Source organism: Postia placenta, assembly GCF_002117355.1.
Source record: "Postia placenta MAD-698-R-SB12 unplaced genomic scaffold POSPLAscaffold_1, whole genome shotgun sequence".
Lineage (NCBI taxonomy): Eukaryota > Fungi > Basidiomycota > Agaricomycetes > Polyporales > Adustoporiaceae > Rhodonia > Rhodonia placenta.
Genome location: NW_020169832.1, coordinates 1532309 through 1555371, shown reverse-complemented (window position 1 = coordinate 1555371; position 23063 = coordinate 1532309). Strand labels below are relative to the sequence as shown.

The window sequence follows — 23063 nt, the reverse complement described above, 5'->3', positions numbered from 1 at the left end:
TGGAAAACAAGCGACATTTGAGCGACCAAAAATCAGCGACCAGGATCTCATCTCCCTTCCTCGAACAGCGACAAATAAGCAACTGCTCGTCGCAAGCGTTCGCAGATTCTGGCTCACAGCATGTCACGCTTGCATGATTCGCCAATTTGATTGGCTGGTCCGTCCTTCGCGAGCTGAGGACTCGGATGTGATCAGAAAGCGATGCGGAGACTCCTTGATCATCCTGCGAATGGCAGGTTTGCATTGACGACGTGGACTCTCTCACGAGCACAGCGGAGCTTATTCCGGAATTCAGACATGACGCGTTCGCATGGGCTGTCTATTAATGTCAGGTACCAGGAACAACATAGAGCCTCCCTTACTTTGGACCTCTACAGCCACCGCGGTTGGGGCTGTGTGAGTCCTCTCATTGCCTCACATGTCATGATGCTTTGAGTCGTTCTGGGAATACTCCCAGGTGATGTATCTCCGTAATTTGTCCGTTACCTGGGCTCCCGCAATGCGCATGTTCCCTTCTCTGGTTACCGGTGTCACTGTTTCAATGGCTACCGGAGTATATAACGGCTCTCAGCGCAGCATAGATCCCCATCCTCTGGAACTACGTTGTTGACCACCAGTCAAGATGAGGTTCGCTCTCGCGATTCTTGCAGCTGTTACCGTCGCTATTGCCCCGCAAGGGGCGAGAGGCCAATTCTCTACTCGTCTGGGTGGTGTCAACACTGCTGGCTGGGATTTCAGTGTCGTGAGTGCTCTTGATTTACACTCAGTGTTCACCAATGTGCGAGCCACTGTTTGCAGGACACTAGCGGAGACTTCTCCGGGACTGGTCAGTACACTCCAATATTCTGGTTAGAACGCACGTCTATAACAATACTTGGATTGATATAGGTGACGCACCTCCGGTCTCTCAATACACCCATTTCTCAGGGGAGGGTGCGAACCTCTACCGCATACGTGAGTATCGTCTGTTTTTCGCGCATATCTGTTTTGTCTGACTATCGACATAGCGTTTGGTACGTTGAGATTCAGGATGCGTACACCGTGATTATGCGCTTAATCAGAAATGCAGCCTGGCAATTGATGACTCCCACTCTGGGAGGCACTATCAACTCGTCGTTCTTCGAGGAGTACGACACAACCGTTCAGGCCGCATTGTCCTCCAACTCTGATGTATATGTCATTGTTGACTTGGTGAGTGAATTGGAGTGCTGGCATCGTTGCGCATTGACATCAATGGACTATAAGCACAATTACGCCAGGTGGAACGGCGACATCGTCGGTCAAGGTGGTCCGACTAATGCTCAATTTGCCTCTATCTGGACTCAGCTCGCCGACGAGTATGGTTCAAACGATAGGATCATTTTGTATGTCTGCAGAGGTTCCTTGCTTCTCCCTGAGATACTCATATGTGTTTGCAGCGGTATCATGAACGAACCCCATGATCTCAACGTCACTGAATGGGTGGCTAGTGTCCAGTACGTCGTGAATGCAGTCCGCTCGGCTGGCTCCACGAACTACCTCCTGCTCCCGGGTTCAACCTATTCGTCGGCTCAGACGTTCCCGACCGAGGCTGGCCCTTACTTGGTCGACGTTACCGACCCTCTCGGCGGCACTGACAAGCTCCTCTTCGATGGTGAGTGATTGAGTCTGCATGGCATAGAGTATGCACTCAGAATGTCGCAGTTCACAAGTACCTCGACTCGGACAACAGTGGTACTCACTCTACCTGCGTCACGGTAAGTGACTTGAGGAATGTGGCTATGGAGGATTACTTAATGGAGTGAGCAGAACAACACTGAAGTTCTCGAGACACTGGTTAGCTTCCTCCAAGAGAACGGCAACCGTCAGGCAATCCTGAGTGAGACCGGCGGAGGAGAAACCTCGAGTTGCTACACCTAGTAAGTTTCTGTACCAAACTGAAGACATGTACTCAGCCGCTTATGCTAAAACGTAGCCTCGCGGAGGAGCTCGCATACGTGCAATCAGCCTACCCCAACCTTGTTGGTTTCTCTGTCTGGGCTGCCGGTGCCTTCGACACCAGCTACGTGCTCTCTGTGACGCCCTACTCCAATGGCACCGACGAGACTCTCTGGACCGAAGCTGGTAAGTGGTAGCGTATTGGACACGATAACTGTGTCTCATCCCGTTGCAGTGCGCCCCTACCTGCCGTGAGGCTCTTCCGACAAATTCGCGTCAGCGATGGTGAATATTAGTAGGATATATTCTCGCGTTGGTATCGGAGACAAGAGCAATGCTGACTGGAGGATGATATAACTGGTATCGCTGTTTCTCGAATCTTACCCGGCTTTCTCTGGCGATAGACATCTGCATGTGGTGTCGTGTAACAACAGTTGTACGGACTGAAACGTAGTCGACTATCGTTCATTTCGTGGAGTGACAATCGCAAGGAGAGGCTCCTGAGCTCGATCAACGAAGATCACTGTGGACAAGACGGCGGTTACGCTCAAGATCCGAATCCTACTCAAGCTTGAAAGCCTGATAACCGGGCGGTCAGTGACATTTGTACATCATATGGCACGAACAGACTATATGCTACAATGAGAACTAAGGGCTTGAAGTGTTTAGATTGGTCTGATTCTTTTGCCTGTGATCTGCAGACACAGCCTCTACTAGCGGACAGCTTACGTTCGTGTGATCCTGAAAGCCTATTGGCAAGAGCAACTACTACTAGACGTTCAGCCCGTAGATCGATTTTCAAAGTAGTCTGGCCTTGAAGCTTGAACTTAAGAATACCGAAGCTTGCAGCCGAAGTCGACGCTTCTTAAGAAGGGGCTTCGCCTTTCTCTTCTCGACCAGGCTCAGTGTGCTCATCCTTGTTTAAAAAACAGCTGTAACAAGGGGGTATGCCAACATATTTGTCGGCGAATAACACGTGCATGCAAGGTAGGAACCATTGCCGTTCAACCCCACTAGCAATTCGCAAGGGCACAAGTGAAATGTCCATGGAGGTTCAAGTTTCGACGAGGTTGGTTTTTCGCCATTGATGAATGTTTAACTAGTCAAGACTTAGATTCAGACTACTAGTGACCCTACAAACAGTAATTCTCCTCTTGGTGTAGGTCCGTAGTAGCTCAAGGTAAGTTCGGCCTCACTGTGTCAGGGAAGTTAGATTATTAAAAGCGACACATATAAAGAACAACACACCAGCATCGATCCACAGTGGCTGGTCTGTGCCGTTTGCGTACGGTGTCATGGACAGAATGTAGTCCGTGGCGAATGCGCCGGCAGCCCAGACCGAGAAACCAACAAGGCTCGGATAAGCTGACTTGACATAGGCGAGCTCCTCCCCGAGGCTGCCGCCGAGCGCTCTGTTAATATTGGGTTTTGCATTCCGATAGACTTGACTTACTAAGTCTCACAGCTTGCGGTGTTGCCTCCGCCAGTCTCGCTCAAGACTGCCTGACGGCCGTACTCCTGGAGCCAGCTAACAAGTGTTTCCAAGACCTCCGTGTTGTTCTGGAAATTATCACAATGTCAGAAACACTCGTGCGACGTATGTGGTACAAGACATACTGTGACACACTCGGCGTGCGTACCGCTGTTGTCATAGTCGAGGTACTTGTGGACTGAAAGCGAACATGTCAGGGCTGAGCTTTTAAGCATGTCCTTGGTATTCTTGGTACCCACCATCGAAGATGAGTCGCTCAGGAGTACCGAACAGGGGGTCTTTGACATTTAGCAAGTATGGACCAGCGCCAGTGGGGAATGTTTGGGCAGAGGTGTAGTTGGAGCCAGGAAGCAGGAGGTAGTTCGTGGCACCTGAAGCACGAATGGAGTTCACAACATACTGAACCGACTCAGCCCAAGTAGGTATGTCAAGGTCATGCGGCTCATTCATGACGCCGCTGGCGCAGACGGTCAGCTGTGGTATCAAAGGAGCGTATGAAATAAGACACTCACAAAAGGAGACGATCGTTATTGCCGTAGACCTGGCCAAGCTGGTACCAGATCGACCCGTATTGCTCGTTGGTCGGTCCACCCTGAGAGATGATTTCACCGTTCCACCTGGCGTAGTTGTGCTGTAATTCGTTCTCTGAGAAATCGCTGCTGCTGCTTAAAACAGATTCACTCACAAGGTCAACAATGACATGAGCGGTGGGACTCGATGCAAGCGCAGCAGCGACTGTCACATTGTAATATTGTTCAAGGAAAGTCGTATTTATGGGCCCCCCGAGCTCGGGTGTCATCTCCTGCCATGCTGAAGAACAAGTGTCACGGGAAGCAGCACAGAATCATTCTGACAACATACCAAAAGCTGCAGAAAGCGTACCATCAGCGAGATGTTACACGGCAGATACCGTGATGCTGCATTCTGTACTCACGAACACGATATAAATTGGCACCCTCGCCAGAGAAATGGGCATATTCCCAGGCAGGTGGGATAGCCGCTGTTGAGATGAATTAAAAAAGCCAACGAGATTTAAGATGCCACTCACCGTTGTTTGTGAAACTACCATTGGTGTACTAGGGAGGAGTTGTGTCAGTTGAAAAAAGGTATATACTGATGGCTACTGACCACAGTGAAGTCGTAGCCTGCCGTGTTCACACCACCCAGACGAATCAGTTGAGCACCCACCCCCGAAGAAGCGAGGGCGGTAGAAAGCACCACAAGGACGGCTTTAGAAGAGACCATCTCGGGACTGCTCGACGACGTTGGAGCACGTCAATCTCAGAGCCCTTATATACCCTCATTATTGGACCCGTTGGCTATTTAAATGTATAGAGAGAATGTTCCACGAAACGGACAAATTACGGGGATATTCTCGACCATGTGCTGCACCTACTTCTTGCCCTGTCACCTGTGTCAGACGAGACTGAGTTGAGGAGCGTGAACAGCGTCATTAACGGTATGAATCCAGCTCATCACAAAATAAGCTGATAATCCTGTCGATCGAAACAGCAGCTGAAGAGACACGTACTACTCATAGCTCTGTAACTTTTTGCCTGGACCAGATGTGAGGTGGAGCTTTGCCGTACATTCTGATCAGAGAATTATCCAGCACATGTTCAAGCACTGTCAGTTTGATAGACATAGAACGTGCTCAATAAAATGAAAGCCCGGAGTCTGAAGCGGAAAGCACGAGGCCCTGTGCTAACATGCAGAACTCGATCGATCAGCATTTGTGGCGGAGAATGCGCGTGACTATCGCTCCGCCTGGAGGATCCTCGGCGTTTGGATATTATCTCCATTCCATTTCGGTTGCTGCAGTCTCTCATTGCTCATTACAAGTCAATCTTGCCTTCTCACGTCAGCACGTTCCCTCGTGCTTTCTTTACCTCCGAGAACGTTGTTCAGGGATGTGCCCGCGTCCTCACCGCATGACCACACGAAGGACGGCAACGGTCATGATGTCTATGTTGGGCTTCAGGTATATAGATCGCCGTACAAACGCGACTACTGTTGTGAGCCTCCCAGCATATTTCCCCGTGATTGCCAATATGAGCCAGGCACGTGCAAACGAGACAATTATATCGGCCTTGAAACTCGTGATACGCACACAAAATGACAGGACCACCGGTCATCTTCTCAGGGAAGATACGGTTTTACTATCAAACGAGCGCGAACTTTCAGCAAAGTTCATGAAGCGCCATCAATATCGCACTTACCAGCATTGGTCCAAAGCGACTGATCAGTTTCATTCCGGAAGGGTGTCACGGACAAGACATAAGATGAATCAAACGCCCCTGCCGCCCAAATTGAATATCCGACGAGAGTAGGATATGTCGAATTGACATAGGCGAGTTCTTGTCCGAGACTGACAGATACCAACGTAAAACTTTCATGACGCATATGTTAATCGCGGGACATACAATGTTTTGCAGCTGGCCGTGTTTCCCCCGCCTGTCTCACTCAAAAGGGCTTGACGGTTCCCACTGGCCTCTAGCCAATGTACGAGAGTCTCCAGAATGGCCACGTTGTTCTGAAAGATATTGTATATCAATGTCTGGATAAACATTCCACGGAGAGCCGATACGAACCGTGACACAATCGGGATGAGTACCGCTGTTGTCCGAGTCGAGGTACTTGTGCACTGTATGACCACATCAATAACCTTACACAAGCTCCTGCTTGGGACCTTACCGTCAAAGATGAGTCGCCCAGTGCCTCCAAGAGGGTCTGTGAGGTTGAGTAGATGTGGCCCAGAATATGTCGGGAAGTATTGAGCGGAGGTATAGTTCGAGCCGGGTATTAGTAGGTAGTTTGTAGCCCCTGCCGCACGTATATCATTGACGACGTATTGCACTGAGGTGGCCCAGGCGGCAATGTCCAGGTCATGTGGTTCGTTCATGATCCCGCTGCATCAATAACAGTGTAAGTGTGCATCGAGACGTAGAAGACTGCGTCGAACTTACAAAATAAGACGATCATTTGCTCCATAGAATTTTGAAAGCTGGGACCAGACGGAAGCAAACTGGGTGTTGGTAGGACCACCTTGGGCAATGATTTTGCCATTCCACCTTGCATAGTTGTGCTGTACAGAGGTCAATGAAACGGATAAAGGCGATCTACCTGTAGGTGCTCATACCAAATCAATAATTACGTGGGCATCTGCGCTGGAATCTAGCGCAGCCTGTACAGTCGCATTGTACTGTGCCAGAAATGATGTGTTGATGGAGCCTCCAAGAACGGGAGTCATTTGTTGCCAGGCTGTGCAGGTGTGAGAGACTTCCTATGGTATCTACATCATGGACGCACCAAACGCTACACAAGGGTATATGAGCCAAGCATAGCATAGAGAAGTTGCACAAGAACATCATACTCACGTACACGATACAGGTTGGCGCCCTCAGCAGAGAAATGAGGGAACTGCGCTGCTGGAGGGGTGTGGGCTGAGGTCGCGGATCAGATTTCATAATAGTTTAAATTGGGGATGATGACTTACGGTTGTTGGTAAAGGTGCCGTTTTCATACTACGTTTCGATAGGCATACGAGTCAAAAAGCAATGTACATGCAACTGGCAGATGGGAGCGGCACAACTCACTAGAGTGAATTCGTATCCTGGAGTATTGACACCGCCCAAGCGTGGCAGCTGAGCGACCACGCAATGGATTAAGGAGAAATATAATATGGCGGCAGATGCGATCGTCGTAGATTTCATCCTCAGAGGCTAGTAATGTAGAGAATAGGGAACAACCTGTGAGTGCCAAGTCTAATATATAGTACGCCACCGAATGACGCGGCGCTGTATTAGCCCGTGCACAATTGCAAGCCTTGTTGTTGGGAACACGAACGAGGGTCGGAAAAGGCATATGTAATCTGATAGATATAGTGGCATAAGTGAAACGTAAGTAGTCGTACCGTTCAGACTATCAACTCGGGGATCTCACGATCTGCAGTGCTTCTTGATGATATCTGCCATCATTGTCGGGTACTTACGATGTCGCATGACACTTGTCATGATCAATGATATGCGTTGTCATGCTGCACTTATGCACTCCATAGCCTTAAACCATGGAAACGGACATCAACCGACTCTGTCCAAACGTAAGACTAATTTGTGTTGTTAGGGACATCTCGGTATGTATGAATCCTTCGCGCACAATGAAGGTCGATGACGCGGACTTGGTAGACCTGTTTGTGAAAGGAGGGAGGAATGCCCGGGAGACATAAGGGCTCGTCCAGTGCGAGGAGGATATTTAAGTGGCGCCAGTTGCAATGCGAGATTTGAAAACGCAAGAGCTTGTGAGGTGCATTCTGTATATTATTCCTGGAGAGTGTAACTTTAAGTCAGCGCATCAGTGCCAGACTTCGTGCAGAAGACGAGGACATCGGCGTACCTCGAAGTAGATAGCAGAGACGGTGGAGTAGCAGAGCTTGTTGCAAATGGATGTTGGTGTCTCGGTGTTCATCAGATTGCGGCATTAAGGAGAAGCTAGAGTAGGGATTCCACGACGCGCACTGAGGAATAAGTTGCGAGAGACAGAGTCGACGGAGGCATCTGAATGGGGCCGAAGACAGCAAACAGCAACCTGAAGAGAATGCGAACATTGAGACAAAGTTTCTGTGCATACCGCGTTGAGTTCCTGGCATGCCAATGAGCAAATGTCATGCTCGTTTGCGCTTCACTGCTTTTCCCGCACCACCCCTTCTCAAATCCCAAAATGCTTGCACCGATCACGACTTCAGTGTTGAAGCTTGAAGCCTCAGTCACCCTTCAAGCTTCAAGTGCGTCTTCGTCTTGTAACTGGCGCTCCACCATTTTCCATCTAACCCATAGGGCCATTCTTGAGACTTTTTCTTTCTTTTGCCGTTGTCGTCAGTCTGTGCAGTAACTTACACCTAATGACGCCGATTATTTCCCTGGTCGGACTTGACTGGGCTTCAAGGCAAGCTGTTGGACCAAACGAACACGAGCGCTTGAGAGAGATCTCGCCGATCGATCGGCGGCAGAAAGCGGCAGAAATGTGCCTGCGACCGATTGGCGGGCAAGCAAAGTGGTACATTTACGATCAGCAGTGTACCAAGTACTTGCAGTACAAGCTCGACTCATCTCTCTGTCTTCTGCTGACTAGGCCTCCTCCTCGACATCTCCGCATGCTACATGATAGCTCTGCTATAACTCCGCTCTATAGATCGTTCCGTCGCCAAATCCGCCTGCTACCAACCGTCTATCTCCGGTATGTCGCCCTACACATTCGGAAGTCTCCTATTATGCGAATATTCTCGACAGTGAGTACTTTAAACTCAAAACCAGCGACGATGTGCGCGCTATACTCGACACGAAGAAGGCCGACTTGCGTGCCCGGAAGATCAAGCGATTCGAGAAAGTAAAACCAAATATCGCCAGTGAATGATAGCTCACTAACACTCACCTGTGCAGGAATTGCGCAAGATCACGCTGGCGAATCAAGGTATTGAAAAGAAGTTTGAACACGTCCTTGACCTCGCCTACGGACGCAAAGGCAAGCTCAAGTGGGAACTCATAAACGTGCGGAGCGTTTCCACGGATAATCACACGTCCTCATATTTGTTACAGCCGTTACTAACTGATCCCAGTATTCCACCCCCGGAACGTATCATTCCCGCTGTGGAAAAGTCCCGTCCGCCTGTCTACTCAAAGGAGTTGACCGCCCTCCTTACTTCAAAGGTATCCCACAAGAACAAGCCGCTCGGTCATACAGCGATCAGACGACCACCGACATTACCTGCCAGAGCTGACCTCAATTCTGAAGATGCACGTCTCTTAGGCCCTTTGAGCAAACGCCGAGAGGTCAATATATATTGGCGGTTCTATACGGAACAGGTCAAGAGGGTTTATCCGCCCTTCCAGATGATCCTAGAAGAAAGGGACTCTCCTGGTGAAACGCGACATCTAACAGACAAGGGGGCACTTCATCGCGCTGGCATACGTGTTGGCGGCGTACAAGGCGAAGGTGTTTATGAAGAGATAGAGACACTGGCGAATGCACCATCGCCTTCGCAGGCGGGCGGAACATCTGGGACAGATATTTTCCAAGCCTCACCGCTTCGGCCTCGGTTCTTACGACGCCGTTTCGCCAGTCTTCTGGGCCGCACACCCGTTCTGGTGTACTCAGATCCTCGGACACAAGCCAAAGAGCACCCCGTAGCTCAAGGACCTCCAGGGAAGCTCCAAGTATCCCTTTCACGTCACGCCCGTCATCATGATCTACGAAATTCCCCGAATCATCTTCCAGAAGCCGATGCTGCTGACATTGCCTGGTTACAAGCGGCTGAGGAGGACGAAAATGCGCAGAGAAATGCTTCGAGACACCGTCGAGCAGAGAGATTGGAGAGGATGAAAGCAGAGCGTACAACAAACACATGAGGACAAACTAGGTATAAACGTATAAATATCGACGAAAAGGTTTTGGAACGGATGAAGAGACGCGCGCGAGGGCACAATGTTTAGTTTCCCTATGCCGAGTTCTCCAGCTCGAGCCCATGCAGATCGATGACATACATGCTATAGTTGCGATCTGAGGCTTGCGAGCCGCCACCCTCGCTCCTGCTGGGGTCGACACCGCACTGTAGATCGAGCATCGCCTTGTACTCGTCGAAGCTGAATTCTTGCTTCTGGCGAATACTATCAAGCATGTTCTGTATGCTTGCGTGAGATAACACGTAGGGGTGACCTCAAGCATGCATACCTGAGGAGACAGCGAGAACAGCGAATAGTACCGCTTGGCACGCTCAAATTGCGCGTCGTGGCCGTCGTTGGTGATGGTCTTGATGTTCTGCTGCAGTGCCAGCATGTTGCGCATCATCTTCTTCATGCCGAACGCGTTTGCTGCGCGGATATATCTCGCGTTCGAAACGAGCAGGCGCTCCAACAAATGTCCGAGTCCCTCGAAGATGAATCTATACCGAGACGTCAGAACGTGCGTGGCCAGCGTCCAGAAGATGAGCCCTTACTGTCGCTCCTTCACCGGAAGTGTGGACGACGCCCAATCATCGCATCGGCCGAGCTCCATGTTGAGATCAATGACATTGGGATCAGGTTCACTGACATCGCGTTCAATGCGATAGACACCCTGCACGCAGGTGAGGAAATGAAGAACACATCATCAGGACCTGTACTTACATGTCGTAGTGCAAGGTCAAGATGGTGCATCGCACGACATCTGATATCGATACGAAGGCTATATAGGACCATCTCGGCAAGCTGCGCATATGTCATGTGCAGCGCTTGGAATCGCCTTCAGATATTGTGAGTAGAGCCGCAAGCTGCATGAAGGTTCACTCACATTGCCATGGCTGACGACAAAGGTAGCTTGAGCGGCTCGTTATTTTGCACCGGTGCAATTGCAGGAAGGTACGGCGTATATGGCGTGACTGCGCTGACAGGTTCCAGCCTCAGTGGTGTTGTCGGCGACAAAGCGTGCTCGGGGGCGGATTTCAGAGCATTGAGCTCGGAGGCGAACCATGTCTACTTGCGGATCAGCTACACGTTTCCTTTCGCAAAGATGCTATACATACCACACTGCGATATAAGCTCGCCAAAGCCGACAGATTCCTACCGGAGGCTACCAACTCCTTCTTGCCAATCGCGCGGTCACCGAGGAGACTCTGCTCAAGGTGTGCCTCTTGACGGCATAGCTGGAGCCTCTTCGTAGTCATATCCGGATTGCCGATAGCATCGAACAATTCAGCAAGACACGTCACTAGCTCGGCTTTCTGAGCCCATTGCGCGGCCACAGCCACTCGTGGCCCAGATTGTGGAGCAGCGTCGTCCTTCATGGATACTAGGTCATAAAACCTATCGCTGCATCGTTGGTAGAATTGGCCAATGACAGTTAGGATGAGTCTCGAGTAGTTCTCGCGATGGAAGGGGGTCGTCCGCAACATGGCACATAGAGAGTTGATTAATGCCATTACCTGAACACTGGCCTGTATAGCATGGCAAATCAGTCTCGGCAGAATACCGCGTTACAGCCACCGCGCACCTTGACGAGAGGCTCGGTCGACAACTTTGTCGAGGCAGGATCTGGCTCGAATGCGTCCGGACCTATACGGATGTGAACGACAGCAACCAGCGGAAGATGCAAGGCTTACTCGTCACTGTGTGATGGAATACTAGTGACACTTTGTCTTCTAGCTGAGGTAGGTAGACATTGAGGACAAATTCATCCAACACAACGCTTGATGCTCGAGCAGCCTCTAACCCAGATGGAAGCACTTGTGCTATGCGATCCAACCAAGCCAGCGTGGGTTGGAAGAGAACACTGACATGGAATGCGTCAGGATGCACTAAAACTCTGTGATGTTGACTCGTTCCCGTGAGTCGATCGTCAGTGCCGACTGCAGAAAGCGTAGCCTGTGTAGCGTTGTCCGCAGAGCCTTGCACCAGTCCCGGGACGGTGTCCTTCAAGACGCGTGTGAGTTGGTCTTCGTGTTCCTTCAGAACCTTCGCCGTGGTCTTAGCATCGGTGTCTGCGAAACGGAAGACAGACTGGATGATATCATTTAGCATTTTGGCCACGATCCACCCAACGCACACAACTGACCTTCGTCTTATCCCGACCGAACCTACCATCTCGAAGGACCTCATTGATCGACGAGATAGGATTGCGGCCAGAAACAGTACCCTGCTCCTCATCGGTGACGTAGTCACCAATCAATGTGCGGACCTATAGGGACATCAGCATGATGTCGCGACCGTGGACGTTGAAGGGCCTAACCTCGGCTTGTACTGGCATCCAGACCTCCGCCAAGGGAAATAGTGACCCGGGCTTTGCACCTGACGAGTCCCTAAAATCTCGTCTCTGGAGTGGTCACAAAGTAAAATAAGGATTCGGGTTGTAATCGCCGGCGGAGCGCGAGCGACACTCACCGAGCCTATTCGATTTGCTACTTCATAGACTACGCGCAAGCCCTGCGTGACGGCATCGAGTTTGGAGTATAATGTCCAGAAGAAGTCTCGTAGTGTTTCTTGGTCCGAGAACTTCGTCGAGGACTCCAGGGCAGTGAGTCGCAGATAGGTCGCCCTCAGCGGAGGACCTCTTTGGCCACCGCCAATGGCAGGCGCAGTACCAGGAGCGAGTATGACACCAGGTATACCAACGGCACCGGGGGCAACACCCGTGCCCGTTAGCGACATGACTTCATCTAATCGACCGGTGCCAACACTAGGTGCAACAGAGGCGAGTACAGAGTTTCGCCGCCCAAATTCGGCACGCTCCTCGACCTCGTCGAGGGTAGCCTCCACGAGAGAATAGATCTCACCGGGGAGCTTTTGGGCAACTATATCTAGCGCGTTGCCCAACTTGCCGAGTACTGCAAGTGACTCGAGTAGTGTCTCGATATAGGAGAACGAGTCGGCTTCCGGATTTCGCGTGGGGGGTGGCTGCAGAGAACCTGTGAGAAAAGTGGACGCTGTACTTGTCGCAAAGTTGTTGCCAGAGATGGACGCATATGATTGTGCTGCAGGGATGCCAAGATTTGCGCTTGCGGACGACGTCAAACCTCCTGATGCGTTATCGCGGGCATCCTGTTCATTGATGTCGTAAGGTGGGTCGTTGGCGCGTAAAGCCAGGTCGTCAAGGAACCGGCTTAGGCGTGTGGGTCGTGAGATCGGTGAGGTCGGGGCGAACGGAGTGTTGGACATCGCCTTTAGCTCGGCAGATAATGGTTCCTCATCTGACTCAAGTGCAGGAACTTTGCAAGGTTAGTCGGAAGCATCGAGCGAGAATATACAGAGCTTACAAGCTTGTTGCCCGGGTGTATAAACTGACCACCGAGATTCGCACCAGAAGGAGCGTAGGTATAGATGACCATGCAACTCGTCGACCAGTATTTCTCGCAGAGACTAAGACGAAGGCTTGAGATCTTAGTTATCAGGAAGTTTGGATGATGCATACCACTTCTTGAGATTTGAGGTAGCCTCGTAGATCCGCGACAGCCCCAATATCCTGCATGTCTTGCTTATTGATCAGTTTCAGGCTGCGCACAAGCAAAACGGCAGCCTGTAATAGACGCTTCTCCGATATCAGGCTCTCCAATGCATCTGGCACAGCTCTTAGCCGTTCACTGAACAAGAAATTGTTATACACTGGCGGAGATGTTTGAACCGCGACAGACACATACATCTGATCCAGGATCCGTATCATCTCGTCTACTGTTTGGCTTCTTGACCACAGCTGGACGAGGTCGGCACGCTTGCTGCCTAGAGTGTCCTTGGCTTCTTGCAGAGCAGTCCGGGCCTCTCGCACTTGGTCTTGCGCGACACCGAGATGATTCAAGAGAGCAGCATGATGAGGCAGCGCACCAGCAAATGCCTGGTAATACTCTGCATCGGCAACCGCATGTTCGGTTCAATGCGTTCAGTGTAGCGTGTCATACGACGTACTATCCACGGACCCTTTCAGTGCATTCGATAGCTTATCCTTCGTGCGCTTGAACGAATCTATATCCCTTCCAAGAGAGGATTCATCCAACAATTGTAGCGCTAGGTCCACAGGATTGAACTGGCATCATTCATACGCGTCAGGCAGCACCGACGTAATTTCAGGACTCACATCAGAATCAATAACGATCGCCCATTCGTCTTTGATCTCATCGAGGACCGCTGGAGCAATTCATTAGAACTTGCATGGGAGGCTCCTGCCCAACGACATCCTATACATGTCACTATGCTCACCATCAATATCCCCCGCCTTCGTCTTTCCAGTCGGCTTCCTCCCTGGCACTCTGTCCCGTAATCTCTGCTGGCGAGCCTTCTGCTCCTCGAGCTCTCGCGCCTTTTGCCTTTCATACTCATCGTCCATCATGCTATCATTGGACATCCCCCTCTTCCGGCCGAACGACTGGAAGGCTGCGATAGCAGCCAGGGACGTAGGCGACAGCTCCGACTCTGGTGACATTGGAGAGATGGGTGAGGGTGAGGGTGCGAGTTTCGATCGTCCATTTGATTGCTTGGACGAGCCTGCTGCATCGTTACGTGTTCTTTGAGGAAGGGGCGGATCAGCACGCGTCGCATCAGTGTGTTCACCCGAAGTCCTCGAATCACGAGTAACGCGCGAATCGACAGAGGCTCGGTCTGAACCAGAGTACTCAGACGTCCTTCGCTCTCTCAGACCAGATCTCATGGGTCGTGGGGGACCTTTCGGTGTTACAGGAGAAGTAGACGCAGCGGAGGCACTGCTCGGCGTGGTCGGTCTTTGAGGGTTGCGGTTGATCTGCAATGGCCTGACAGGCGGAACCGATGTTGGTGCGCCATTTTGTGAAGCAGAAGGGCGTCGTGGACGAGTTGAGCCTGCCTGATAGTTTGGGGGCTGTCGGGACATAACTTGGCTGGAGGCTGGCTGGCTGGAAGTCCCAAGTTGACTCCCAACGCTGTGCAGCGGGACTGTTCACCATTACAGTTGCCATAACGAGCTAGGGTGAGGTCTCCACACGAGCGCTATGTGTCTCCCCGCAATCACCATGTCTGCGCTTCCACCATTTCTACGGCCTTTCCAACAAGACGTTGTCGTACTCGAGCCATGCGTAAACGCCGTGTTTCCCCATGACAAGCTAGACGCGTCGGCCCACGCATTCTGGTGGCCATCACACGTCGACATCCCTCCTGCCGTCCTTCTCTTCATCCCAGGTGATTCAGTATCAAATGGACGTGTATAGCCAATCTCAGAATGCTTATCGCGCCCTCTCAGGCAGGCAACCCTGGGCTGGTTGAATTTTACACTCCCTTTCTGGCTGCGCTGCACGAGAAAAGCGGGGGAAGACTGTCCATCCTAGCGCACGGTCACCTTGGCCACTCTCCGGCGGTCCCCCACGGAGGCGCCTACAAGGACCCTTACAGTGTTGGCCTGACAGCACAAGTTGAGAGTGCGCTAGAGGCGGTCGATGCTATCAAAGCCGCCTTTCCACAGTCTGCCATTGCCGTAGCCGGGCACAGCGTGGGTGCATGGATAACACTCCAGGTGGACCCTTTCCTTCGTGCAACTTGTATGCATCCTGACGATACTCAGGTTATGAAAGCAAGGCCAGATACCATCGCCTCTGTGTTTCTTCTGTTCCCCACAATCGCTCATATTGCAAAGACGCCCAACGGCCACTCGCTCTCGGTACGCTAGTCGCTCTCGTGTCTGCGCTTCGATCGTGCTGACACGCAATCCAGTGGGTATTCCGGTCACCACTTCCGAGATTGATCTCGTACGCCTCGGTCCTGACTCGGGCGCTCCCTCTTCGTGTGCTTGCCATGCTGTTCCCGGACTGGCCGCATACTCAAGTCCTGGTCCTACGCACTTTGCTTCATGCACGCTCGGCTGTCTATGCAAGCCTTTCGCTGGCGCATGAAGAGATGGTGACTATACGGGATCTGGACGCGACATTACTCCAAGAATACTCGCGTCGTCTGCACTTTTACTTTGCGAAGAGTGATGGCTGGGTAGGACAACAAAAGGAAGACATTCTCAAAGCATTTGATGCGGGCTCGAGCTCTGTGAAGATTGTCCACGGTCAGGCGGATATTCCGCATTCATTCTGCATTAGTGTGTTTTGATTACTAAACCATAACGAGATCACTGACCAATGCCTGCAGACCACGGAGAACAGCTCGCTCAACAGTGTTTTGAGTGGCTGCTATCCGCTCGGCTGCTTTGAAGCGACTCCCTCTTCAATTTATAGTTGAACCTTCATAAACATGCTATGTGTAGTGCATGTATATAGAGTAGATTGACACGAGTTGCCGGCGTCATCATTGCGATGTTAATAATATGAAATAAAGATGCCAAGTAGCAATCTGGCTTTGACCGGAAGCTCGCTGGGTATATGCGTGAGAAGGCCGAACTCGATCGAACTGGCGCCACGCCCGGCTTTAGCACCGAACCACACTCACCTGTCGACGCGTCGACGACGCGTCCAACGCGTGCTCAAGCGCGAATAACGTTCTCTATCTGCTCTGTCAGTGGCAGGGCGTTGGCATGGCTGAGCCTTCTTCTGATACTCTTGAAATTCCGATTGCTAGCGAGATCTCAATACAGCCACCACCCGAGCACCCACAGCCTCCGGGATCGCCCCAGAACCTCCCGCCACGGTCGGCCACACCGCGCACAGACTCGCCGCTATCTGTTCTTACCTCCGAACAGCCACTCTCCCCGGCTGCCATCGACGGGTTTCCAGAGCCGCCCGCGTCATCCGAGCAGCCTTTCTATATTACTATCCCGCACCTTTCGGAAGAGCAGAAGACGCTATATCAATCTAACTGGAGCGAGCTCAAAATGCCTTCAGACGTGGACGAATTCGACGACGACGAGATTGATTCCGTCGTTGGAGAGTACCGGGAGGGGCGGCAGCTATACTACTTCGTGAAATATTCAGACGGAATTGCATACAAGGTACGTACAGACGTCTATAAAATGTTTATCCTCTGCATGGAAGCCCGCTGCAATTCATTGTGATGATCGACGATGGTCATTCCGTGCGTTATGATATGCTGCAAAACCTGTACCGTATTCTGAGTCCGTACCCATGTCCATTCGTTTCTAACTCAAACGCACACACACGTATGTCACTCTTGTGCATCGGTTATCGAATGATGTTTTCAAAGTGATGCCGCTCCGGAATACCTTTTAGTCGTTCTTCTGGGCCTGCCTAATTCAGTATTGACCTCTTCGTTTCCCACACAGCGCCTTGCAGTGAAGTTTAGAATGCGACATCCGGTCTTCGTTGAGCGATATGGTGAGGTCGTTTGGCATTAATGCTTCGCGCCCTCGACTGATATAAGCTCTCACCCTGCAGAACAAAAGAAGGCGAAAGGCACTCTTCTGCCCTTCGATCCTTCCGCGACCTACGTTCATTATCATTCACGGGTCCGTTTACCTGTCAAGCTCAAGGGCAAAGAGACTCGCCGCAGGCGGGAGCGCTCTAACTCTGACGAGCTGGCCATGAGCATACCGTCGGACGACTCCGATGACAACGTCCGTCGTTCCAACGCGAAAAGAGTCACCCGCGCGGCTGCAGGGACAAGTACCAATAACGCTCGACCCCTTCCATTCAGTCCGAAGAAAATGCCCTCTATCAAGTCGTACTTCCTGCCCGACAGTGACGAATTTGATAGTACTGACAGTGAGGTGCAAGAGGTCCCTCAGCCTACGAGGCGGTCGACTCGCTCAAAGAAGACTGTCCGTACCAATCTCGACGACAACGACTTCGTTGACGATGCCGATGGCGTAGATAGTGACGAGTTTGATGACGAAGACTCCTCATACTCGAAGCCTAAGGCCCCGAAACAGAAGAAGATTGTGCGAGGCAAGGCATCGCGGCCTGCTTACGGTAGGTTCCGGGTGATAGCGGACATGGAACTGGATGAGCAGGAAGACCCAGACACCGCTCCGCTCCGAGCACACAGGAAAACGTGCGAGAAATGCCACAAGAAACCGGCCCATCAATTGTTGTTAGATGCGCGGAAGCCAAAGAAGGGCAGGAAAAAGAAGAAGGGTTCTGATGAAGAAGCCGAGGATGATGAACAGCGTCTGACCGCTCTCGGAGGTTGGGTTAGATGGTAGGTGTCTGCGCCGGACGGACGTAATTTATGCTGATACTCGCGGGTTCAAGCCTGAAATGTCCTGTCGCTGCACATTGGGGATGCCTGGCAAAGACTCAGCGTGACGAGATCCTCAAAGCAGCCCTCGACCGAGACAAGGCCGAGTGGCAAGCTGCTCAAACCGCGCAGAACCAACCGGGAGAATCTGCTAACCCCGCGAAGGCACCTCTAGAGCCCATGAAGCGTCCTAATCTGACTCCCTATCAAACAACGGAATTCATATGTGGGTCTTGCATGAAAGGTGGAGTCTGTATGTCGTGCAGAGAAGTTGCGATCAGGGCCGACGACGTGCTGCACCCGAAGCCGAAGCAGAATGGCGTACCCGTAGGCCGTGCTGATGAGGGTGATATTGAGATGGCGGACGCAACCGCGGATGCACCGACGACGTCGACAGCGGGCGCAGAAGATCCCGATCCAGACACACCGGCTGAGCTGGTCTTCCGGTGTGTTACCTGCAAGCGCATCGCGCATTATGCACATCTACCTGTTCCTCCAGACCACGACGATTCTCCAGAGGATGTTTCTGCCGTCCAACTCGCCGAGCACTATCAAGAAAACAATCATTGGCAGTGTGCCGATTGCATCTCGTATGTCTACACAGTAGATCATATCCTGGCATGGCGACCATATCCCGAGAATGCTGTCGAGCCAGTACGCGAAGCGGGAGAGCCTATCAACCACAAGCAGATGCTTCCCCGGGAGTACCTGATCAAATGGACCGACCGCAGTTATCGTCGGACGTCATGGGTGCCGCACGGTTGGTTGTTAGCCACGAACACTGCCAGATTGAGGAACTTCCTGCAATCCGGCAGTAAAGTCCCATTGCTCCCGGAAGCACCGTCTGAAGGCCAGGTCGAGGGTGACGAGAGTGGTGCTATCCCATTCCTCGTCGGCGGAGAGACCGAGAACGATGCATCCGCGCAACTGCAGACCAACGAGTCGTCTGCGTTGCAACCCAACCCCGATGCGGAACGCAAAATTCCTCCAGCTTGGAAGACGACCGACCGAGTTTTGGACGTTCTATTTTGGTATCCTGAAAAGCGCGTGCACAACAAGTCCAAGAAGAAACACCAGCGCCGAAGCAACGCAAGGAGAGACGAGAGCGACGAAGAGGGAGACCCGGAAAAGGCTGCGGTCGAGAAGGAGCATCAGGCTGTCTACACGGCAGGAGAACAGCCAAGCGACGATTTGACCGAGACTATCGATAACTACACAGATAGGACTCGACGCTCGTTACGGATTGATGATATTGACCGGGTCGTCTGGGTATTCACGAAGTGGGATGGCCTCGGGTACGAGGACGGTCAGTGTTTCGAACTTGTTCTGCGTTGGGCTGACGTGAAACATGCAACTCTCAGCTTCTTGGGATTCTCCGCCCCTGCAGGGTGAGGCGGGCTACACAGCATTCCAAAATGCCTTTGAGCGTTTCGTCGCGGCTCAAGAACTGCACGTACCAAAACTATCGAGTGCAGAGGCGAAAGCATTCGATGGTCGTCCTCAGAACGCCTGGCGGAAGAAGTGGGCATTTACGGTTGAGGAGCAGCCACAATTGGGACAAAGTCCGCAACTGAAGCTGATGCCATTCCAAGTCGATGGTGTGAATTGGCTGTGCGACAATTGGTGGAACCATCAGAACTGTATCCTGGCAGACGAGATGGGCCTGGTGAGTCATCTTTATAACACGTCATTGCGAGAATGTCGCTGAATCCACGAAGGGTAAAACTGTGCAAATTGCTACCTTCATAGGACATACCGTGGGGCACCACCAAGCAAATCCGGTTCTGGTAGTGGTACCGAACTCTACTATAACCAATTGGGTGCGAGAGTTTGAGCGCTGGGCACCGGAGTTGCGTGTCGTACCATTCTATGGAGAGGCTAAGGCTCGGGATATCATCAAGCGTTATGAGCTTTTCCACCATCACCAGAAGCCAAGGACCACCGGAGCCAAGTTTCACGTCTTGGTCACGACCTATGAAATGATCACTAATCCAAGAGAGTTCACGCCAGTGTTTAAAAACACTCCACGATGGGAGATCCTGGTGGTTGATGAAGGCCAAAGACGTGAGTCGAATCTGATGTGTAGTCCGAAAGTAATAGCTAATGGTGCGCCAGTCAAGAGTGACGATAGTATGATCTTTAAGAAGTTGAAGGAACTGAACACAATACACCGCGTCATCATGACGGGCGTAAGTGCAATTGTCTGTACTTCCCCCGCTTGGTAACTCACTAGCGATTAGACGCCGCTGAACAACAACATACGCGAGCTATTTACCCTCATGAACTTTCTCGATCCCGGTGGGTGGTCCGACCTGGATGCTCTAGCTAAAGAGTACGAGGAGTTGTCGGAGGATACTATCAAGGAGCTACATGCTAGGCTGAAACCGTATTTCTTGCGACGCATCAAGTCCGAAGTCCTTCAATTACCACCGAAGGTTGGCCATGCATTCATGAGTGCCTTGTGTGTCGTAAGGCTCATCATTAAACATAGAATGAAGTCATCGTCCCAGTCAGCATGTCACCCCTGCAGAGAGAAGTCTACAGGTCGATCCTAAGTATGTGCACTATTCACTTTCTTCTACACTGCTAATGCTTTTACAGGCCAAAATCTGGGTATTCTGCGTAACCTCGTGGAGCGATCCGTGGGCAGTAGTGTCAGCGCGGCCGTCAGTAAGAGCAATATGAACAATATCTTGATGCAACTCCGCAAGTAGGTCGATATAATCTGTAGCTATGGACCAGACTGATGTCTCCTCAGATGCTTGCAACACCCGTATCTGGTCTCAGAGGAGATTGAGCCGAAAGGCCTATCGAACGAAGAGGCTCATGCGAAACTCATTGATGCAAGTTCCAAAATTGGCTTGTTGAAGTCCTTGTTGCCCAAACTACGCGAGCGTGGGCACCGAGTGTTACTGTTCAGCCAGGTTCGGGCTGTGATCTTCCCTCATGTGCTGTTTCCTGACTTGGCTGCAGTTCGCTATCGCGCTGAATATCATCGAAGATTTCCTGATTGGTGAAGGCGACAAATATCTGCGACTGGTATGTTTCTCCCAGGAGTATGTCAGTTTGGGAAGTCGTTGTAACCACTTACTGCAGGATGGTAGCACGAAACAAGCTGACAGGCAGAAGGGCATGGACGAGTTCAACAAGCCTGGATCCGACGTCTTCATTTACCTCCTGACGACAAGAGCCGGTGGCGTTGGTATCAACTTGTGGACTGCCGACACAGTGATCATCTTTGATCCGGACTTTAATCCTCACCAGGTGCGTCGATCCAATTTGCGCCCCGTTCTACCCTCTCCTAACGGTGATTCTTCAGGATCTCCAAGTACGATTTTACCTTGCCCCAAACCATCTAGCTTGATCTGATCATGTCACAGGCGATTGCTCGTGCTCATCGCTATGGCCAGAAGAAGACATGTCTCGTGTTCAAGCTGATGGTCAAGGGCTCTGCGGAAGGTGCGCATGCAGCCTATACGTGGAGACACACATTGTTGACGCTTGTCTCCCAGACAAGATCATGCAGACAGGGAAGAAGAAACTCGTCCTAGATCACCTCATTGTGCAGAAAATGGATGATGAGGAGGGCTCAAAAGAAGATGTGCAGTCGATTCTGATGTTCGGTGCTCAAGCACTATTCGAAGACGAGCAAGACGTAGAAAAACGCCAGATTCATTGTAAGTTTCAGTCCGACATGTTTGATGATCATCCCAATCATCGTCCATCAGACTCCGACCATGACATAGACAAGCTGATAGAGAGAACGGAAAAAGAGGGCGACGAGGTCGAATCTACATCGGCGTCTGGTAATACATTCTCGTTTGCCAAAGTGTGGTCAGCGGACAAGGACTCGCTCGAAGAGATTCCAGAGGAAGGACCGGACACTGCTGACCAAGTTGACTCATGGGCGCAGACTCTGGAGCGCATTGCTGCGGAACGCACGAAGGTCCAAGCTCAAGAGACCACGGGTCGGGGAGCGAGACGTCGTGCTGCAGCAGTATTCCCACAGGTACGTCCTTTGACATCCATAGGTGGCAAATGTCGTCGCTGAGCGCTGCACAGCAAAACACACAGCTGGACGACGGGGTGGATGAGGACAAGGGGAAGAGCCAAACCCAGGACAAGCCGAAACGAAGGGGCAGGAAGAAACAGTCGAAGTCGCAGGTGTCAGATGACTCGGATGTCTATGCTGGGCCTGAATCTGGAGCATCCGATTCTGAAGGCTCAAGTACTGGCCATGCTACTTCTATGCTTGCAGAAGACCTTGCCACAATCGCACCCGCCATGTCCTCTTCCCCGAAGGCGCAGTCCACTAAGATAGCGGTCGGCCGACCACGTTCCCCAAAGCCGTCTTCCTCGAAACGCTTCAGTCCGTCTTCGGCAAATACTTTGAAGAACCTCCCTCAGCCTTTTTCTCCTATTCTCAACACGGTAGATCCACCATGCGGGCTTTGTGGTGGCCAGCACGGGGGTGAACAATGCTACATGACAAATAGCCCTGAGAACCTTGCCGAGTACCGCTTGATGCTGATCTTACATGCCGGGGATGAGCCGTTGGAAGATCGTGTACGCTTTGTTTCTGGTTCCTACTCATGATCGTCGTTAGTTATCTAACGCAACGTGTTTTGTGACAGCGTGCCGCGATTCAAGCTATTGATGAGGCGTTATACAAACGGGGCATGATACACCTCATCTACGGTCAACCTCTCCATCTCGTTGAACATCCTCCCAAAGACCAGGATCCTCCACCTCGGAAAAGGTCCAAGCAAGAAGGATCGAACGGGTCTTCGCTATCCCTTTCGACTGTACGCAAAACTAATGGACGGCCGGGAAGTGCACAGGCAGGAGGCTCCAAAATGACTGCAGCGCCACTGCTGCGACCGCAAGGCATACCTTCTCCGGCATTTCCTGTGGCCGACAATGCTCAGAATTTGTACAAGACGTCAGCATCGAATCCTACTGCTAGCTCATCTAAGCGTCCCGTGTCGCCATCCGCAAACTTACCGACCAAGAAGAAGAAAATAAACGATAATGATCCC

General features: G+C 51.6%; 7 protein-coding genes across 7 annotated transcripts; 4 read left to right on the top strand and 3 right to left on the bottom strand.

Annotated features, from left to right (window-relative positions):
- The first annotated feature begins 598 nt into the window (after positions 1–598).
- Positions 599–2385, top strand: POSPLADRAFT_1068430 (glycoside hydrolase family 5 protein). The gene is made up of 11 exons (XM_024482298.1): positions 599–742; positions 799–826; positions 889–954; positions 1008–1013; positions 1070–1191; positions 1246–1364; positions 1419–1633; positions 1684–1736; positions 1789–1898; positions 1955–2103; positions 2153–2385. The coding sequence occupies exons 1-11, from the start codon at positions 623–625 to the stop codon at positions 2170–2172; spliced, it is 1008 nt and encodes a 335-aa protein (XP_024344096.1). The 5' UTR covers positions 599–622; the 3' UTR covers positions 2173–2385.
- A 587-nt stretch (positions 2386–2972) lies between these two features.
- Positions 2973–4660, bottom strand: POSPLADRAFT_1164613 (glycoside hydrolase family 5 protein). Its single transcript, XM_024487838.1, has 11 exons — positions 4538–4660; positions 4458–4485; positions 4344–4409; positions 4271–4276; positions 4095–4219; positions 3922–4040; positions 3649–3866; positions 3535–3587; positions 3371–3477; positions 3166–3314; positions 2973–3112 (listed from the first exon to the last, which is right to left on the bottom strand). Exons 1-11 carry the CDS (start codon positions 4652–4654, stop codon positions 3093–3095), a joined length of 1008 nt encoding a protein of 335 aa, XP_024344095.1. The 5' UTR covers positions 4655–4660; the 3' UTR covers positions 2973–3092.
- Positions 4661–5333: 673 nt separating this feature from the next.
- Positions 5334–7122, bottom strand: POSPLADRAFT_1042537 (glycoside hydrolase family 5 protein; the record flags this gene model as incomplete). Its single annotated transcript, XM_024478127.1, has 10 exons — positions 5334–5374; positions 5629–5777; positions 5833–5942; positions 6001–6053; positions 6104–6318; positions 6376–6494; positions 6549–6670; positions 6787–6852; positions 6906–6933; positions 7006–7122. The coding sequence occupies 10 exons, from the start codon at positions 7120–7122 to the stop codon at positions 5334–5336; spliced, it is 1020 nt and encodes a 339-aa protein (XP_024344094.1).
- A 1184-nt stretch (positions 7123–8306) lies between these two features.
- POSPLADRAFT_1127718 (hypothetical protein) lies at positions 8307–9784 on the top strand (the record flags this gene model as incomplete). Its single annotated transcript, XM_024483656.1, is given in 6 exon segments — positions 8307–8488; positions 8597–8641; positions 8695–8791; positions 8845–8952; positions 9001–9588; positions 9608–9784. 6 exon segments carry the CDS (start codon positions 8307–8309, stop codon positions 9782–9784), a joined length of 1197 nt encoding a protein of 398 aa, XP_024344093.1.
- Positions 9785–9899: 115 nt separating this feature from the next.
- On the bottom strand, positions 9900–11955 carry POSPLADRAFT_1129114 (hypothetical protein; the record flags this gene model as incomplete). The annotated part of the gene is made up of 8 exons (XM_024483811.1): positions 9900–10082; positions 10133–10343; positions 10398–10516; positions 10567–10681; positions 10730–10911; positions 10962–11360; positions 11429–11490; positions 11538–11955. The coding sequence occupies 8 exons, from the start codon at positions 11953–11955 to the stop codon at positions 9900–9902; spliced, it is 1689 nt and encodes a 562-aa protein (XP_024344092.1).
- A 2951-nt stretch (positions 11956–14906) lies between these two features.
- Positions 14907–16192, top strand: POSPLADRAFT_1176068 (hypothetical protein; the record flags this gene model as incomplete). Its single annotated transcript, XM_024488393.1, has 5 exons — positions 14907–15072; positions 15138–15403; positions 15452–15547; positions 15601–15973; positions 16024–16192. 5 exons carry the CDS (start codon positions 14907–14909, stop codon positions 16083–16085), a joined length of 963 nt encoding a protein of 320 aa, XP_024344091.1. The 3' UTR covers positions 16086–16192.
- A 528-nt stretch (positions 16193–16720) lies between these two features.
- POSPLADRAFT_1120336 (hypothetical protein) lies at positions 16721–22766 on the top strand (the record flags this gene model as incomplete). The annotated part of the gene is made up of 19 exons (XM_024483511.1): positions 16721–16819; positions 17111–17162; positions 17223–17985; positions 18039–18358; positions 18446–19330; positions 19386–19690; positions 19743–20088; positions 20140–20213; positions 20265–20459; positions 20516–20579; positions 20626–20734; positions 20783–20948; positions 20998–21063; positions 21121–21288; positions 21384–21483; positions 21537–21701; positions 21753–22033; positions 22132–22590; positions 22659–22766. Coding segments are annotated over 19 exons (4725 nt in total), but the record flags the coding sequence as incomplete, so codon positions are not given.
- Between the last annotated feature and the right edge of the window lie 297 nt (positions 22767–23063).

What these genes read in the sequence shown, in the direction of transcription:
- POSPLADRAFT_1068430 (XM_024482298.1), top strand. Translation starts at nt 623, where the DNA reads ATGAGGTTCGCTCTCGCGATTCTTGCAGCTGTTACCGTCGCTATTGCC. An exon ending in TCAAACGATAGGATCATTTT is followed by an intron (nt 1,365 to 1,418) that starts GTATGTCTGCAG and finishes ATGTGTTTGCAG; the next exon opens with CGGTATCATGAACGAACCCC. An exon ending in TGACAAGCTCCTCTTCGATG is followed by an intron (nt 1,634 to 1,683) that starts GTGAGTGATTGA and finishes AGAATGTCGCAG; the next exon opens with TTCACAAGTACCTCGACTCG.
- POSPLADRAFT_1164613 (XM_024487838.1), bottom strand. Translation starts at nt 4,654, where the DNA reads ATGGTCTCTTCTAAAGCCGTCCTTGTGGTGCTTTCTACCGCCCTCGCT. An exon ending in CTCATGTCATTGTTGACCTT is followed by an intron (nt 4,041 to 4,094) that starts GTGAGTGAATCT and finishes AACGAATTACAG; the next exon opens with CACAACTACGCCAGGTGGAA. An exon ending in GCCACTGTGGATCGATGCTG is followed by an intron (nt 3,113 to 3,165) that starts GTGTGTTGTTCT and finishes TCCCTGACACAG; the next exon opens with TGAGGCCGAACTTACCTTGA.